Consider the following 13,055-nt stretch of genomic DNA (forward strand, 5'->3'; position numbering starts at 1 on the left):
TTATCTGATATGTATGTGATGGCAGGCCACAGGGCCTGGCCTGGTGCTCAGCAAAGGCAGAGTGAGACCCCGGTATGGCGATGAGGCCTGTCAACAAACCTGGGTGATCCCAGTGGATCCTGAGGACACCAGAAGCTTCAGACAAGGTCTGGTGGTGGGGTGGAGCTGCTAGTTCTGGAATTTTCTTCTCCCAGAAGAAGAAGAAAAATAAAGCAAAAGGCCCTCATTCCAGTGTGGGATCACTGTGTCCACATGGTCTTAGAGGCAGAGCTCTGCATGGGTTCTGCCTGGAGCTGAGCGCTTGCCTCCTACACACTGGTGGGAGACACCTGGCAGTCAGCGGGTCTGCCTAAAGCAAATAGTGTCAGTCATGGGGGGTGGCCCAAGGGAGCTGAGTCTGGGGTCCTTCTCTGATACCATCAATAGCCCAGGGTCCTGGAGGATTTTAAGTGGATACCAAGGGAGTAGGACAGAGAGGTTTAGTTACTCACAGTGAGCCTAGCCACTGGGAGCTGCTCGAATGTGAGAATGTGTGTCTGTCTATGGTGGGCATTTGTCCTGAGTGTGAGCAAGCCCGTCCATGTGTGTGGGCATCATTGGGTGAGTCTGCTGGTTTTCCTGAAGTCTGATCCAAACATGCTGAGCTCCCAGATGGTGAGTATTCCCAGACTCTTCACCTGACCCACAAGGACTGGGGAGGCCTCCATGTCTCCAAAGTAAATGGCTTCTTTTGTCTTCCTGGGTGCAGTGCAAAAGGACAAACCATGAGGCCATTGTGGCCCAATGCTGGGTCCTCTGGAGCTGTTCCTAAAGAGGGGGGAGTACGTGGGGTAGTGTATTGGGCCTCCTGTTGTGCCTGACATCATCACAAGCCCAAAGGAAGCCCAGGGAACCCTCTGCCACCCCATTTGGGACCCTGTCCCTGACTACTCCCAGGAGCCACATCCAGGCTTGAAATGAGGACTGCCTACCTGCCTGCTCCCAGGGCTCATGGGAATACAGCTAAGGGTAGGTCTGCGGGAGGCTCACAAGTTCAGAGTAGAGATAGACACCCATCTCCCAGTCCCCATTCTCCTCCTGACTTGTGTCCCCTCGTCTGTGAGATGAAGTTGCCATACCTTCCTCTTGAAGACATAAAGAGACCCTGTTGTCTTAACATTATGACACCAGGGAAGGCGCCACTCCGAACACAAATGCCATAGCTTCATCCCGTGGGCCCTACCCTACCCTCATGGACTGCTGCTCTGCAGGGCCTGGGGTCAGCATCTCAGCTCCGTGTGCTAACCACTAGCCATCACTCTTTCTCCCTCCCACTCAAGCCAACGGCAGTCCCACCGCAGGCCTGAGCACCGGGGCCATCGTGGGCATCCTCATTGTCATCTTTGTCCTGCTCCTGGTGGTTGTCGACATCACCTGCTACTTCCTGAACAAGTGTGGCCTGCTCATGTGCATCGCTGTCAACCTGTGTGGAAAGGCCGGGCCTGGAGCCAAGGGCAAGGACATGGAGGAGGGCAAAGCTGCCTTCTCGTGAGTGCAGACCTGCCCCAGCCAGGGGCCCAGCAGCTGTGCTACCCCAGTAGTTGCCCAACTTGGGAACCCCAAGGGAAAACAAGCATTAGAGAAATTCTTCTCAAAGCTTGGACTTCAGGGGGGATCCCTGTTTGAAGAGTAGACTCTTGGGCTCAATCCTAGCTACTATATTAGAATTTCATGGGAGTTTGAAAATCCCTACCTAGGTAAAAATGGGGGCATTTTCAGACCTAAGCCAAGGGAGGGAGGTTGAATGGAGGGGTCAGCATTTGAGAGGCACACTTACTTGCTGTCATTCATTTAGTCATTTATTAGTCACTCAACAAATATTTACTGAGAAGCTTCTAAGAGCAAGGCACTGTTCCCAGACAGTAGGGTATAGCAGTGACCAAAACAGAGAAAAATTCCTGTCTTCCTGAGCTGACAATCCAGATGCTGTCCCCTCCAGAATCTTTGGAGAAATGGGTCCTGAGCCAGTTAGCAGGAGCCTTTGTAGACTGTCACTGGGCTGAGCTGGTTCAAGACGAGAAGGGTCAGAGCAGGGGAATCGGTGTTTAGCACCGCCAAGTGCCAGGCACAGTGTATGCATGTACATATTCATATACATATATGTATACTTATACATATACATATACATATACTTATAGGTGCATAAACATGCACACGCTTGCATGTATTAAATGCAAATTATTTCAGAATTTATCTGTGCCAGGCACTGTGCTAAGCACTTTATATTCATTGCCTCAGATAATGTTCATAACAGCTAGGTGAGATAGATATGTACTGTTATTTGCCCCATTTTACAGATGAGAAAATAGAGACAAGGGAAAGCAAATTAGATGCTCAAGTTCACACAGATAGCAAGAGTGGGGACTCAGGGTGAGGCACTTGGGCCTGGCTCTGGAGGCTGCACCTGTCCACCATGGGCCAGGCCTAGGTGCCTGATCTATAGCTGGCTTTCCCGGCACCTTCCCCTCCCCCAGCTCCCTGGGATTGAACCAGCTGAACTCTCTTTGCAGGAAAGATGAGTCCAAGGAGCCCATCGTGGAGGTGCGAACTGAGGAGGAGCGGACCCCAAACCATGATGGAGGGAAGCACACAGAGCCCAACGAGACCACGCCACTAACAGAGCCTGAGTACGTGGTGGGAGGGGCTACTGCCTCTGCAGCCACCTACCACCACCCACCCGCACCTCCCATGCTCCTCACCCACCAGCGCTCCTGGCCGAGCACTGTGGGCCAGACCCTACTCTCTCCCTAGAAGGAAGGCATTCTTGGTTCTATTAGGGAAGGCGTGGGTGCTTCTTGCCTGAGCGGGACCCCTAAACCCTATTCCCACACACACATCCTGGAGATGGCTGAAGGGGGAGAAACTTCACTGAGGGAGACTGAGCTTTAAGAAGCTTAGCAAATTCTGTTTAGGATTTCCAAGAATCTAGGGTTTTCTGCATTCTCCCCAGAAGGCTGAGGGAGCCTGAGGGCCTGGTAAAGCGCTCTGGCTCTCCTGTGCTCAGGAGCCTCAGAGACCCGGTCAGAAACAATGTCTGGCTGTGGTTGCAGTGGCTGCCTGAATATCATGGGCACTCTGGATTCGAAACGAATGGCATTTAACAGAAGCACAAACTTTGTGGCTGGGAGCCCATGGTTCTCAAGGGCCATTGGGAGCACTCGTCTGCCTTACTCCTGGCTTTCCCCATTCCTGCCCGTGGAGCCCAGCAGGGCAGCGGGGCCAGAGTCCTTGGGGACTTCGGACGCCTGCAGTGGTGCCCGCTGAACTGCCCGAAGCTGCCTCTCCTTGAGTCGAGTGGAGTCAGGATGCAGGCAGGGACCAGAAAGGCCCTGTCAGGGAGTCCTGTGCAGAGAGGTGGGGGGAGTCATCAGGGAGGAAGGGCCAGCAGGTCCCTTTCAGACGACTGCCACGTTCTCTGTCGTCTCCTGTGTCCTCTTCTGCCCGCCTGGGCGTGTGCTTCCTCTCACGTCCTCGTTTCTCTGTGGGCCTGTGTCCAGCCTGTGCGTAACTACATGCCTTGCCCACGGCCCCTCCTTGGCTTCAGCCCTTCCCCTGCTCTCTGTCTTGTCTCAGCTTCATGTCTATTCTCTTCTACTTCCTGTCCTCCCCACAGGCTGCCTGCTGACACCACAGCCACTGTTGAGGACATGCTGCCTTCTGTCACCACCGTCACCGCTAATTCTGACACTATCACCGAAACCTTTGCCACTGCTCAGAACAGTCCCACCAGTGAAACCACCACCCTGACCTCCAGTATTGCCCCCCCAGCCACAGCCACACCTGACTCAAACTCTGTACCGGCCAGCCAGGCCACCCCTTCCAAGGGGCCTGGTGTCACCACCTCCTCCCCATCCCCAGCTTCAGCCCCCAAGGTGGCCCCCCTCGTTGACCTGAGCGATACCCCACCCTCGGCCCCTGCGGCCAACAATTTGTCTTCTAGTGTCCTGGCTAACCAGGGGGCTGTGCTCAGCCCAAGTGGCCCTGCCAATGTCGGGGAGGCCTCCAAGGCCCCTCCTGTGAGCAAGCCAGCCCCTGCTCCAGCCCCCACCTCAGCAGGGGTAGCCAGTCCCCTAGCAGCAGCAGCTGTCCCTGCCACAGAAGCCCCCCAGATCAAGCAGGAGGCTCCCAGCACCAAAGGCCCAGACGCTGAGCCCACCCAGCCCGGCGCCGTGAAGAGCCCAAGTCAGGCAGCCACAGTCCCCACTAGCCCGAAGAGCGAGGCTGCCTCCATCAGCACCACAAACCCTGCCCAGGGCGAGGACTTTAAAATGGACGAAGGGAACTTCAAGACCCCAGATATTGACCTTGCAAAGGATGTTTTTGCAGCCCTGGGCTCTCCTGCTCCCACCGCTGGGGCCAGTGGACAAGCCCCTGAGCTTGCTCCTTCCACTGCAGACAACTCTGTTCCGCCTGCACCAGCAAAGACCGAGTACGGCCTCTCTTTGTCTGCTGTCTTCGGGTTGTGTCCATGGTGGCGTGCATTTGTGCTGTGCTGTGTCCTCCTTGTTAGATGTGTCTTCAGCCTAACCCAGGGCTTCTCTGAGGCAACTGTCAAACAAAGGGCTGGGCTAAGGCAGAGAGAGCAGGCACACACAGCAGGCCCCAGCAAGCAGCCTCCTGCTCACTAATTAGGCCATGCTAATTATGTTTTATCTTCATCATCCTAGCAGGGGTGTCTGTCTTCCCTGGGGAACCCTTGCAGTCAGGCCACTGAGGAGCATGATTTGGCAAGCAAGCTAAGGAGACCAAAGTGCCCTTATTGGCCACCCCGAGGCCCATAAGCAGTCGGTGTGTTATCCAGTGCTGGGTTGTGTCCCCACAAGAAGAGCTCTGTTATGCAGGAGGCAGAAAGGCAGGTCTGTGCGGGGAGAGGATGCGGTCCAGAAGGCTCCTGCACACTCCCACCCAGATGCCCACACACCCCCACCTACTCTTGCTCCTCCTGCCCTTAAGTAGCTGGGAGGACTCAGAGCTCCCAAGTAGCAAATGACTGTTGGGTCTTCAAGTTCAAGGGAAGATCCTTAAGCTCACAGTTTTCAAAAGTGTGATGCCAAAATGCAGTGGCACTATCTGTGGCTTGGGTATGAGCCTGCCCCAGTGTGGACTTAGACCAAACTCTGGCTCCTGGAACAGACTGAGGCAGAGTCAGACCTAGGTTTGTATAGAAGCTCCTGAGGTTGATACAAGGTGAGCTGTGGTGCTGCCACCAAGAGTTACAAAGGGACCACCACCAGCAGCCCTGATCTCAGTCAGGAAGGAAAAGGACTCCCATAGCCCTGCCCACTCGACCCATGACCCCACTCACTTCCCCCATAGCATGGCAGCCCACTCTAGCCTCTCTCCAGACTCCCAGGAACAAAGAGTATTTTCTTACCCTGCCCAGGCATGCCACAAAAGCATCACCATGAAATAGTACAGGATAGGGTGGGGTGGAATGAGTTGGGCAAGAGCAGGTGGTTTGCAGAAGGGCCCACTGGAAACAGTGCTAGGGAGCCCAGCCCAGCACACCTTATTTATATCAGGCTAAGCTACCGCTACTGCAGTCCATCACGGCAAGGAAAGGCTGCTTCTGCTACCCACTTCCACCACCCCAAGTAAAGATCTAGCCCCAGGCCTCAGATTTGGGCTGGAACAGGAAAGGTCTCATCCCTCTAATTCAGAGGTTCTCAACTTCAGCTGCACATTAGAATCACTTGAGTGCTTTTAAAAGTCACTGAGTCCAGACCAATTCTGGATCCAGCATCAGTGGTTTTTAGAGCTCCCAGGTGGTTTTGACGAGCAGCCAAGGTTGGAGGCCACTGCTCTAACTGGAGCCCCTCCAGAGGAGCTGGCTGAGGGTGAGTTCCTCCAGACTGTGGTCTCAGTGATGTTTTCCCAATTCTCTGCAGGAAGGGCCCCGTAGAAGCAAAGTCGGAGTGCCAGGAGACAGAAACGAAGCCAGCGCCAGCCGAAGTCAAGACGGTCCCCAATGACGCCACACAGACAAAGGAGAATGAGAGCAAAGCATGATGGGTGACGAGAGACGAGCAAAGATCAAAATAAAAAGTGACACAACAGCTTCACCAGAGCATTTCCAATATCACACACACACGTGCGCGCGCACACACACGTATCTCATTGCTCTAGTGTCTTTTGCCTTTAAGAAAAAAAAAACTAAACAGATAAACATGGGATCTCCTTTTTGTAGGTTTATAGAAAGGGTTCCTTTGTTGGGCACTCACTTGTAAGAAAATGAGACAAAAAGATTAAACCCACAGCCAAACTAGGACACTCCGTTCCCTGAAACCATTTGAAAATCAAACAAAAGGACCCCAAATTAAGAATCTAGGAAGCTCAGAAACAAAAAAAAAAATCTAGGTTTAGGAAGACCGCACTTGGTGTTGTCCAGTTGGCACAGACCAGTTTCAGAGAAATACTTCCAGGCACTAAGATGAAACGAATGAACAAAGTCCAAGTTTATTTTTATACTTTCAGTCAAGTTTGAACTCTGTAAAACCTCACAAATAAGTTATAATTTCTTTTCACTTTGTATTTGTTCAGTATGCAAAGTGTGTCACCCTTTCTAGCTGAATTCAGTTCCCGTAGACTCCTGTTTTGTAGGCCAAATGCCAAATTGCAGCTTCTGGGGGTAGATCTCAATTTGCAGTATTCAGATTTCTTCTTTCCTTTTTTTTTTTTTTTTTTTTTGTTCTTTTTTTTCCTTTCTGCCAACTTTGCTTTCCAGTGTTTACAAGTTAACAAATGTTTAACTTCAATTGTGTTTAAATGTCTGTGTAAAATAGCTGCCCATCCCCCCCCCCCTTTTTTTTTTTTTTTTTACGGTACAAGTACTGCCTAGAGGTGGGTAGGATCATCACAGGCTTGCTTCAGCACAGGACAGCTTCACACAGCGTGATTGTTTACAGTGGCACTTCCCCCTGTTCTGATTTGAAATTTTTGCCTGAGTCCAACTCAGGTGGAAATCCATCTTGTTCCGGAATGGTTTTGATTTTTGGTTCTTGGGGTTTTCTTTGTGTTTCCTCGGGGGTTAGAACACTTTCTGATTAGCCACCACCTGCCTGTACCTGTGAAAAAGGATCTGCTCCCAGACTTCCTGTCCTTACTTTTGAAGGATTCCTTAGGCTTTGTTGAATGAAGCAGAGAAGACTGTATAATTCGGGCTCGTCTTGGTGAACACACATTTTTACCCCAAACATCCCCTTCTTATAGAAAGCCAAATAAAATATATACATACAATTTCCTTTTGAGCCCAGAATCTAGATTTGAGCGGAAGAGCATGTGTGCTTCAGGGAATTAGTGTCTTTTTTTGGAAATCTGTTGAAGTAAAGTAACATCAGCCTTCTGTTCACTTAGGCAGCGTCTGTAGAAACAAAAGAGAAAAAAGCTGACTTGCTGTCTGGAGTCATAAAACAACTTTCCTGGATTGGAAACAAAGTGGGGGAAAAAAATACAGAAACTAAGGGGGACGGGAGGGGGGAGAAGGGAAAAGCCAGCCCTTTGTATAGAAATTTTGCTTTTTTTCCTCATTCTACTTTAGAACTGCAAGCTTGTGCACTGTGGATGCGTGAATATTTTAGTGTGAAACGTGTTTTTGTCATAGTATTGAAATAAAACTTCAACATAGTTTGGTTGTGGAAGGTATAGCAGATAGTTCAGAAAAAAATATTCAGGAAACAGAAATTACTCTTAAAAGGAACTGAAGCCTTTAAACAACAAAAATGAATAAAAATGATCATGATGATGAAGATGACGCCAAGCAAACAGAAATCAGGACTCAGCATGTGCTCCTTTCTGAAGGTACGAACAGCAAGAGGTGAGGGTGGCAGGACTGCCCCTGAGTCCAGTCTGTGGGCCGCACTCCCCAAGCTTCTGACTCTTCTGCAGTCTGATCGGTTACGATATGCTAGATTATAATTTCAAACTGTGAAAAATAGCGGTCTTGTCATTTGCTAAATGTGGGGTTATTTTGCATTTGCTCATCTCCTAGGGATGGAAATGGAGGATCCCAGTCCACACTGCTCTAGCCCCTTTGACTCTAGGGCTTGCACAAATCTAGGGTTCAAATGCACAAGCCCTCAGGAACAAGTACCTTGAAAACAGTTCTTAGAGCACACAGCAGAATGGGAGCTCCTGGGTGTCAGATGGGAGGATCCAGCAGGGAGCGGGGTCTCTTCCTGTCACCAGGTTGTCAGGAATATCAGTTCTTCATCTTGTGATGTTAATGGCTTTGACACCTGGGCCAAGCCCACACTATACCTCATGGAGATGTGCATTTCATTTAGAGCGGTTGTGGTTTGGCAAACAAACTGATTTTTGTTCTAATAATTAGGAAGAGAAAGAGGTATGGTCCACCCTCAGATAACCTGGCCCAGGACAGCAGACCCCGCCCCCCTCCACCCAGAACCTGGCTCCACCATTAGCTGGAACCCAAGACTCTTCCCACCTTTTGGTCAGCCTCTCTCCCATTATACATAGATTTATCTCTGCATGCGTGAGCTTCCCTTTCCTTAAAAAAATAAAGTAAAACAGAGCAATGCTTTCTCTAAAATCAAAGAGGGAGTCACTTTATTTTCAAGATGTTCTATCTTATCTTTTATGTTAAGAGATAAAAGCTTATAGTTTTTCTCTTTTTATTTTTTGAAAGGGGGATCAATTCTGCAGTTTCCAATGTCCATGTGTCTATATGTGTATGTTTCATACATATGTATTCACATAAATGCCAGCATGGGCAAGTTCTGCTGGAGGGGCACTCAAGTGCCACGCATGGGTCTCCACATACTGATGGGCGTAGTGTACATAGTGCAGCTTTTGAAGTGGAACTCTATTTTCACACTTTTTTATGGAGCCTTCCAAGTCCCAGGTTTTCACTCTAGGCTGTCTGTCTGGATGGTGGTTTTCAGACCTCCATTAACATCCCTACCCAGCATTCCCAACTTCGGGGGCCTTCTCTCTTGTTATAAACTTTTTACCAAGTGAAACATCGAGACCACCTTTGTTTCCATTCTCACTGGTGTAAATACTGAGTACTAACTGAGAATTTTGACTTTGCATTCTGTCAGAATACTTGTGTTCAATAAAAATTGAAAGAAAAGAACAGCTGTTATGGTCATACTGGAATTTATTTCGATTCAGTGAGAGTCTGTCATGTGAATCAAATGTGGAAATGCCTGCTGCAATATTTTTTTCTTGACCTGTAAATAAGGTCAGTTAAACCCAGTGTCTTGACTTCATGTTGCCTGAGTCATGGTTTCTAATTTTTCTCTCAGGTTGACAAAGAAGTGTTTGTTTAGAAAGACCAGATATTGGATTCAAAAGGATTTCATGCAAATCCTGGTTTTGCCTTTCCCTGGACCTTGGAAGAATTACTTAATCTCCCTGAAACTCAGTTTCCTCTTTTGAACTATCAAGCTAATAGATTTGAGGTACTGGTTAGGGAATGAAGCATTCTGTCAGAATACTCGTGTAGTACTGTCTTGGCCAGAGTAACACTTTCTTAGCAGATAGTAGGTGCTGAACAAAGTGCTATTGGCAACCCAGGTGGGTGATAGCATCTAACTCAATTGTAATAACAATCTGCTCCTGAGCTCCAAGGTCTAACATGGAGGCAGACACATGAGGCTTATTCCAGAATATGTGATGCCTCTCCTTATCATGTATCCCAGAGTGAGGGATGTGAACAGATGACCCCCTGGCACTTAGAGCCTTGACTGAGCCCCCCTGGAGTCAAAAGACTCTGAGCTAGTCAGAGTGAAAAAAACGAGCCTCACCTCAGAATTCTCTCATGCATGCTTCTGCCCAGCTGTGTTCGGGAAGAAACAGTGAATAGAGTCAGAATTGTCTATTAAACTATATATCGGGAGTTCCTGGAAAAGACCTGGCCACGAGGCCAGGACTAGGGTGAGGTGAGTGAGACTCCTAGGGGCCAAAATATAAGGAGACCCTCCCTTCTCAGGGCTAATCCTGCACCTGCACAAATCTGAGTGACACCTCCTTTTTATGTCCCATGGGCCTCACCTTACTCATGGCCTGGATAGTGGAGCCTTCCCCTGCAGTGGTGTCTGCATTCATTCCAGGCCTGGTTCTTCCACTGGCCCCAGGATCCTTTCTAATTAATGACAGAGTCATATTCACATATATGCTTTCCTGTGCCACATATTTCCAGTGCATGGTGGGGCTGGAGGAGGTGATAAAAACACACTGCTTATCAAGATTTGGAGAAATCGTTCAATGATAACCTTCTTCATTAATCCATGAAAGCTTGCTTCCAGAGCCTTCCTCTTTCAGGCTGGTCTCCTCTCAGATCCACTCAGTATTTATTGAGCATCTCCAAGGTGCTCAGGATATAGCAGCAAACAAAACAATTCTCTCTCTCATGGAACACTCATTCAAGTGTGGGGGTGGGGCAAACAATTAAGCACCTCAGTGCTATGTTGTGATGGTCACAAGGCCTGTTCACCAATATCCCAATTTTACTCTTTCTCCCTCCAGGCACATGATAGGATTACATTTCTTTGTTCATTTAAACTAGGGGTGCATGGCCACATGACCTGCTTTGACAATGGAATATGAGCAGCATAGTACATGTCACTTCTAGGAGAGCCTTTGACAGCCAGTGTGTCTTACAATGACTCTCTTCCCCGACACAGCAATCAGCAATGCGGCAGGTGGTCAGAGTGCCATCACCTGGGCCCACAGTGAGGGATGTGAGCAGGGCACTCCTGATGGACATGGAGGGTATGTGTGGGATAAAGCCAGTGGTGGTCTGATAAATGTTGAACAGCCGGATCTCCAAGGGGGATGTACATATGTATGGGGTGTGTGTGTGTGTTTGCATGTATTTATTATAAACTTCATTGATACAAAGATGTAATTTACAAATAATAAAATACTCTATATTGAAATTCCATATATTTAATTGAAATTCACAGAATGCTTTGATTCATTTTTACTGAAATCTTACCAACTTATGGTGACAGTTGATAAATGAAGCTCCAACACAGATGTTGGTTAATATAGCCATTATATTAACTAATAAGATGAAAGTGAAACAGTGAAGATGTATGTGTCAGAACTTCATTCATTGGTGGTACGAGCAACCTCTGCTGAGTCATATATAAGTTTTGGAATGCTAGAATACTGCCTCAACTTTGTGTGCTGTTCACAGTGTAATGACTACAGTCATGGCACATTTTAAAATTTAATCTGCATCATAAATATTTTCCTTATCACTTTCCTAAGTCTAGACAAACACACAACAAAAAAATAAAATCCTTATTTGTAGCAGTTACTGATTTCAATAGTATGTAAATATTCTCAGTATGGCTGATTTCAATGTGTCACAGGACGAGAAGTTAGGTGTAGAAGCACAGTAGCTATACATCATTGTATAGTATTTCCACCATCCAGATAAAAGAGACATAAATAGCTTCAAGCACAGAGACAATAAAAATACGTAGTAATAACAAACATATACGTAAGTAGTAAAATGCAGTAAAATAACAAGTGATACATTTCAAGTATTTATTGCCTTCATTTGAATATAATTTTAATGCTAAATTTATGTAATTTAACTTTTAATAATGACTGTTCCTAACAAGTGGCTCAAAAATTCCCTGGAAATTTAACAACTGCCTCTCTCGAGCCAGTAAAGCTGATTCCAGCACACCATTGGATATTGCTTTGTTATAAGCCCCTTTACCTTAGGATCTGTTACCACAGCACTATTTAACTTATCATGGCTAAATCAGGGAGAGAGAAATGTTCCAAATAGCAATAAATTCAGGTTAGTGGGAAACCAGAGTACTCTTCTCTGAAAAGGTGACATTTAAGCAGTGACCTCAAAGAAGTAACAGACTGAACCATGCAAATAGCTGAATGATGATATCTCAGGCAGAAAGAACAGCAGGTGCAAAGGTCCTGGGGTGGGGACTTGCTTGCTGTGTTTAAGGAAGAGCAAGGAGGCCAGTGTGGCTGGAGCAGAGAGTAAGGGATGGGGTGGGGTAGAGACATAAGAGGAGGAAGATGAGTCAGAGGTATTCATGAGCTAGATCACATGGGGTGTGTTGCCTATCATTAGAATTTTGGCCTTTTCTTCAAATGAGATGGAAAGCCAGGGGAAAATTTCAAGCAGAAGCCTGACATGACTTGATTTTTAGAATTATCACTCTGGCCTTCTCTTCACTGAGGCCACTGAGCAGCCTCCCCAGCAGATGCAGAGATGTGGATCTTTGTGAAGACCCTGACTGGCAAGACTGTCACCCTCAAGATCAAGCCCAGTGACACCACTGAAAATGTCAAAGCTAAAAATCCAAGACCAGGAGGGCATCCCACCTGACCAGCAGCATCTGATTTTTGCAGGCAAACAGCTGGAGGATGGACACACGCTTTGGTTACAATGTCCAAGGAGGGTCCACCCTGCACTTGGTGCTTCATCTATAGGGTGGCATCACCTAGCCCTCATTCCACCAGCTCGCCCAGAAGTACAACTGCAACAAGATGATCTGCTGCAAGTGTTACACCCACCCATCTTCCTGCATTGTTGACGGTGGTAAGAAGTGCGGCCACACCAACAACCTGTGCTCCAAGAAGGTTAAAGAAGTCCCCTCCACCACCTCCTCAGCCCACAGGGCAGCCTCCTGTTTGAACTCTGTGGCCCTGAGGTCTCAATAAACTTTCCCTTTGGTTGACTGGAGAAGTTAAAAAAAAAAAAAATCACTCTGGATGGTAGCTGGAGAACAGACCACAGGAGGGCAGGAGAGGAAGTAAGGAGGCCAGTTAGGCAGCAGTTGGGTAGAGAGGAGAAGATGGTGGGCTTGGAGCAAGCTGGTTCCAGAGAAGAGAGGGCAATGGCCAGATTCTGCCTCTCTAATGAAGGTAAAACCAGCAAGATTGGAGAATGAATTGGATGTGGTGTGAGAGAGGCACCAAGGAAGGATGATGTCCAAATTGGGAGTTGCCATTTACTTTCTGAAAGGAGGGAAGGGGAAGCAGATTTGGTGGTTGCAGAGTTTGATTCT

General features: G+C 48.0%; 1 protein-coding gene and 1 pseudogene across 1 annotated transcript in view; both read left to right on the forward strand.

The window, feature by feature from the left end:
- NCAM1 (neural cell adhesion molecule 1) overlaps positions 1–6,701 on the forward strand; it is a 365,791-nt gene extending 359,090 nt beyond the window's left edge. Inside the window, exons 17-20 of the mRNA XM_090265947.1 lie at positions 1,320–1,527; positions 2,550–2,666; positions 3,653–4,468; positions 5,928–6,701. Coding sequence (XP_090122073.1) covers positions 1,320–1,527; positions 2,550–2,666; positions 3,653–4,468; positions 5,928–6,048 — 1,262 coding nt within the window. The 3' untranslated portion in view covers positions 6,049–6,701. The remainder of the gene's footprint in view (positions 1–1,319; positions 1,528–2,549; positions 2,667–3,652; positions 4,469–5,927) is intronic.
- A 5,555-nt stretch (positions 6,702–12,256) lies between these two features.
- On the forward strand, positions 12,257–12,708 carry LOC150018936 (ubiquitin-ribosomal protein eL40 fusion protein pseudogene; annotated as a pseudogene).
- Positions 12,709–13,055: the final 347 nt, after the last annotated feature.

The sequence above is a fragment of the Furipterus horrens genome, unplaced genomic scaffold (genome assembly GCF_987537825.1).
Source record: "Furipterus horrens unplaced genomic scaffold, mFurHor1.1.pri manual_scaffold_2, whole genome shotgun sequence".
Classification (NCBI taxonomy): domain Eukaryota; kingdom Metazoa; phylum Chordata; class Mammalia; order Chiroptera; family Furipteridae; genus Furipterus; species Furipterus horrens.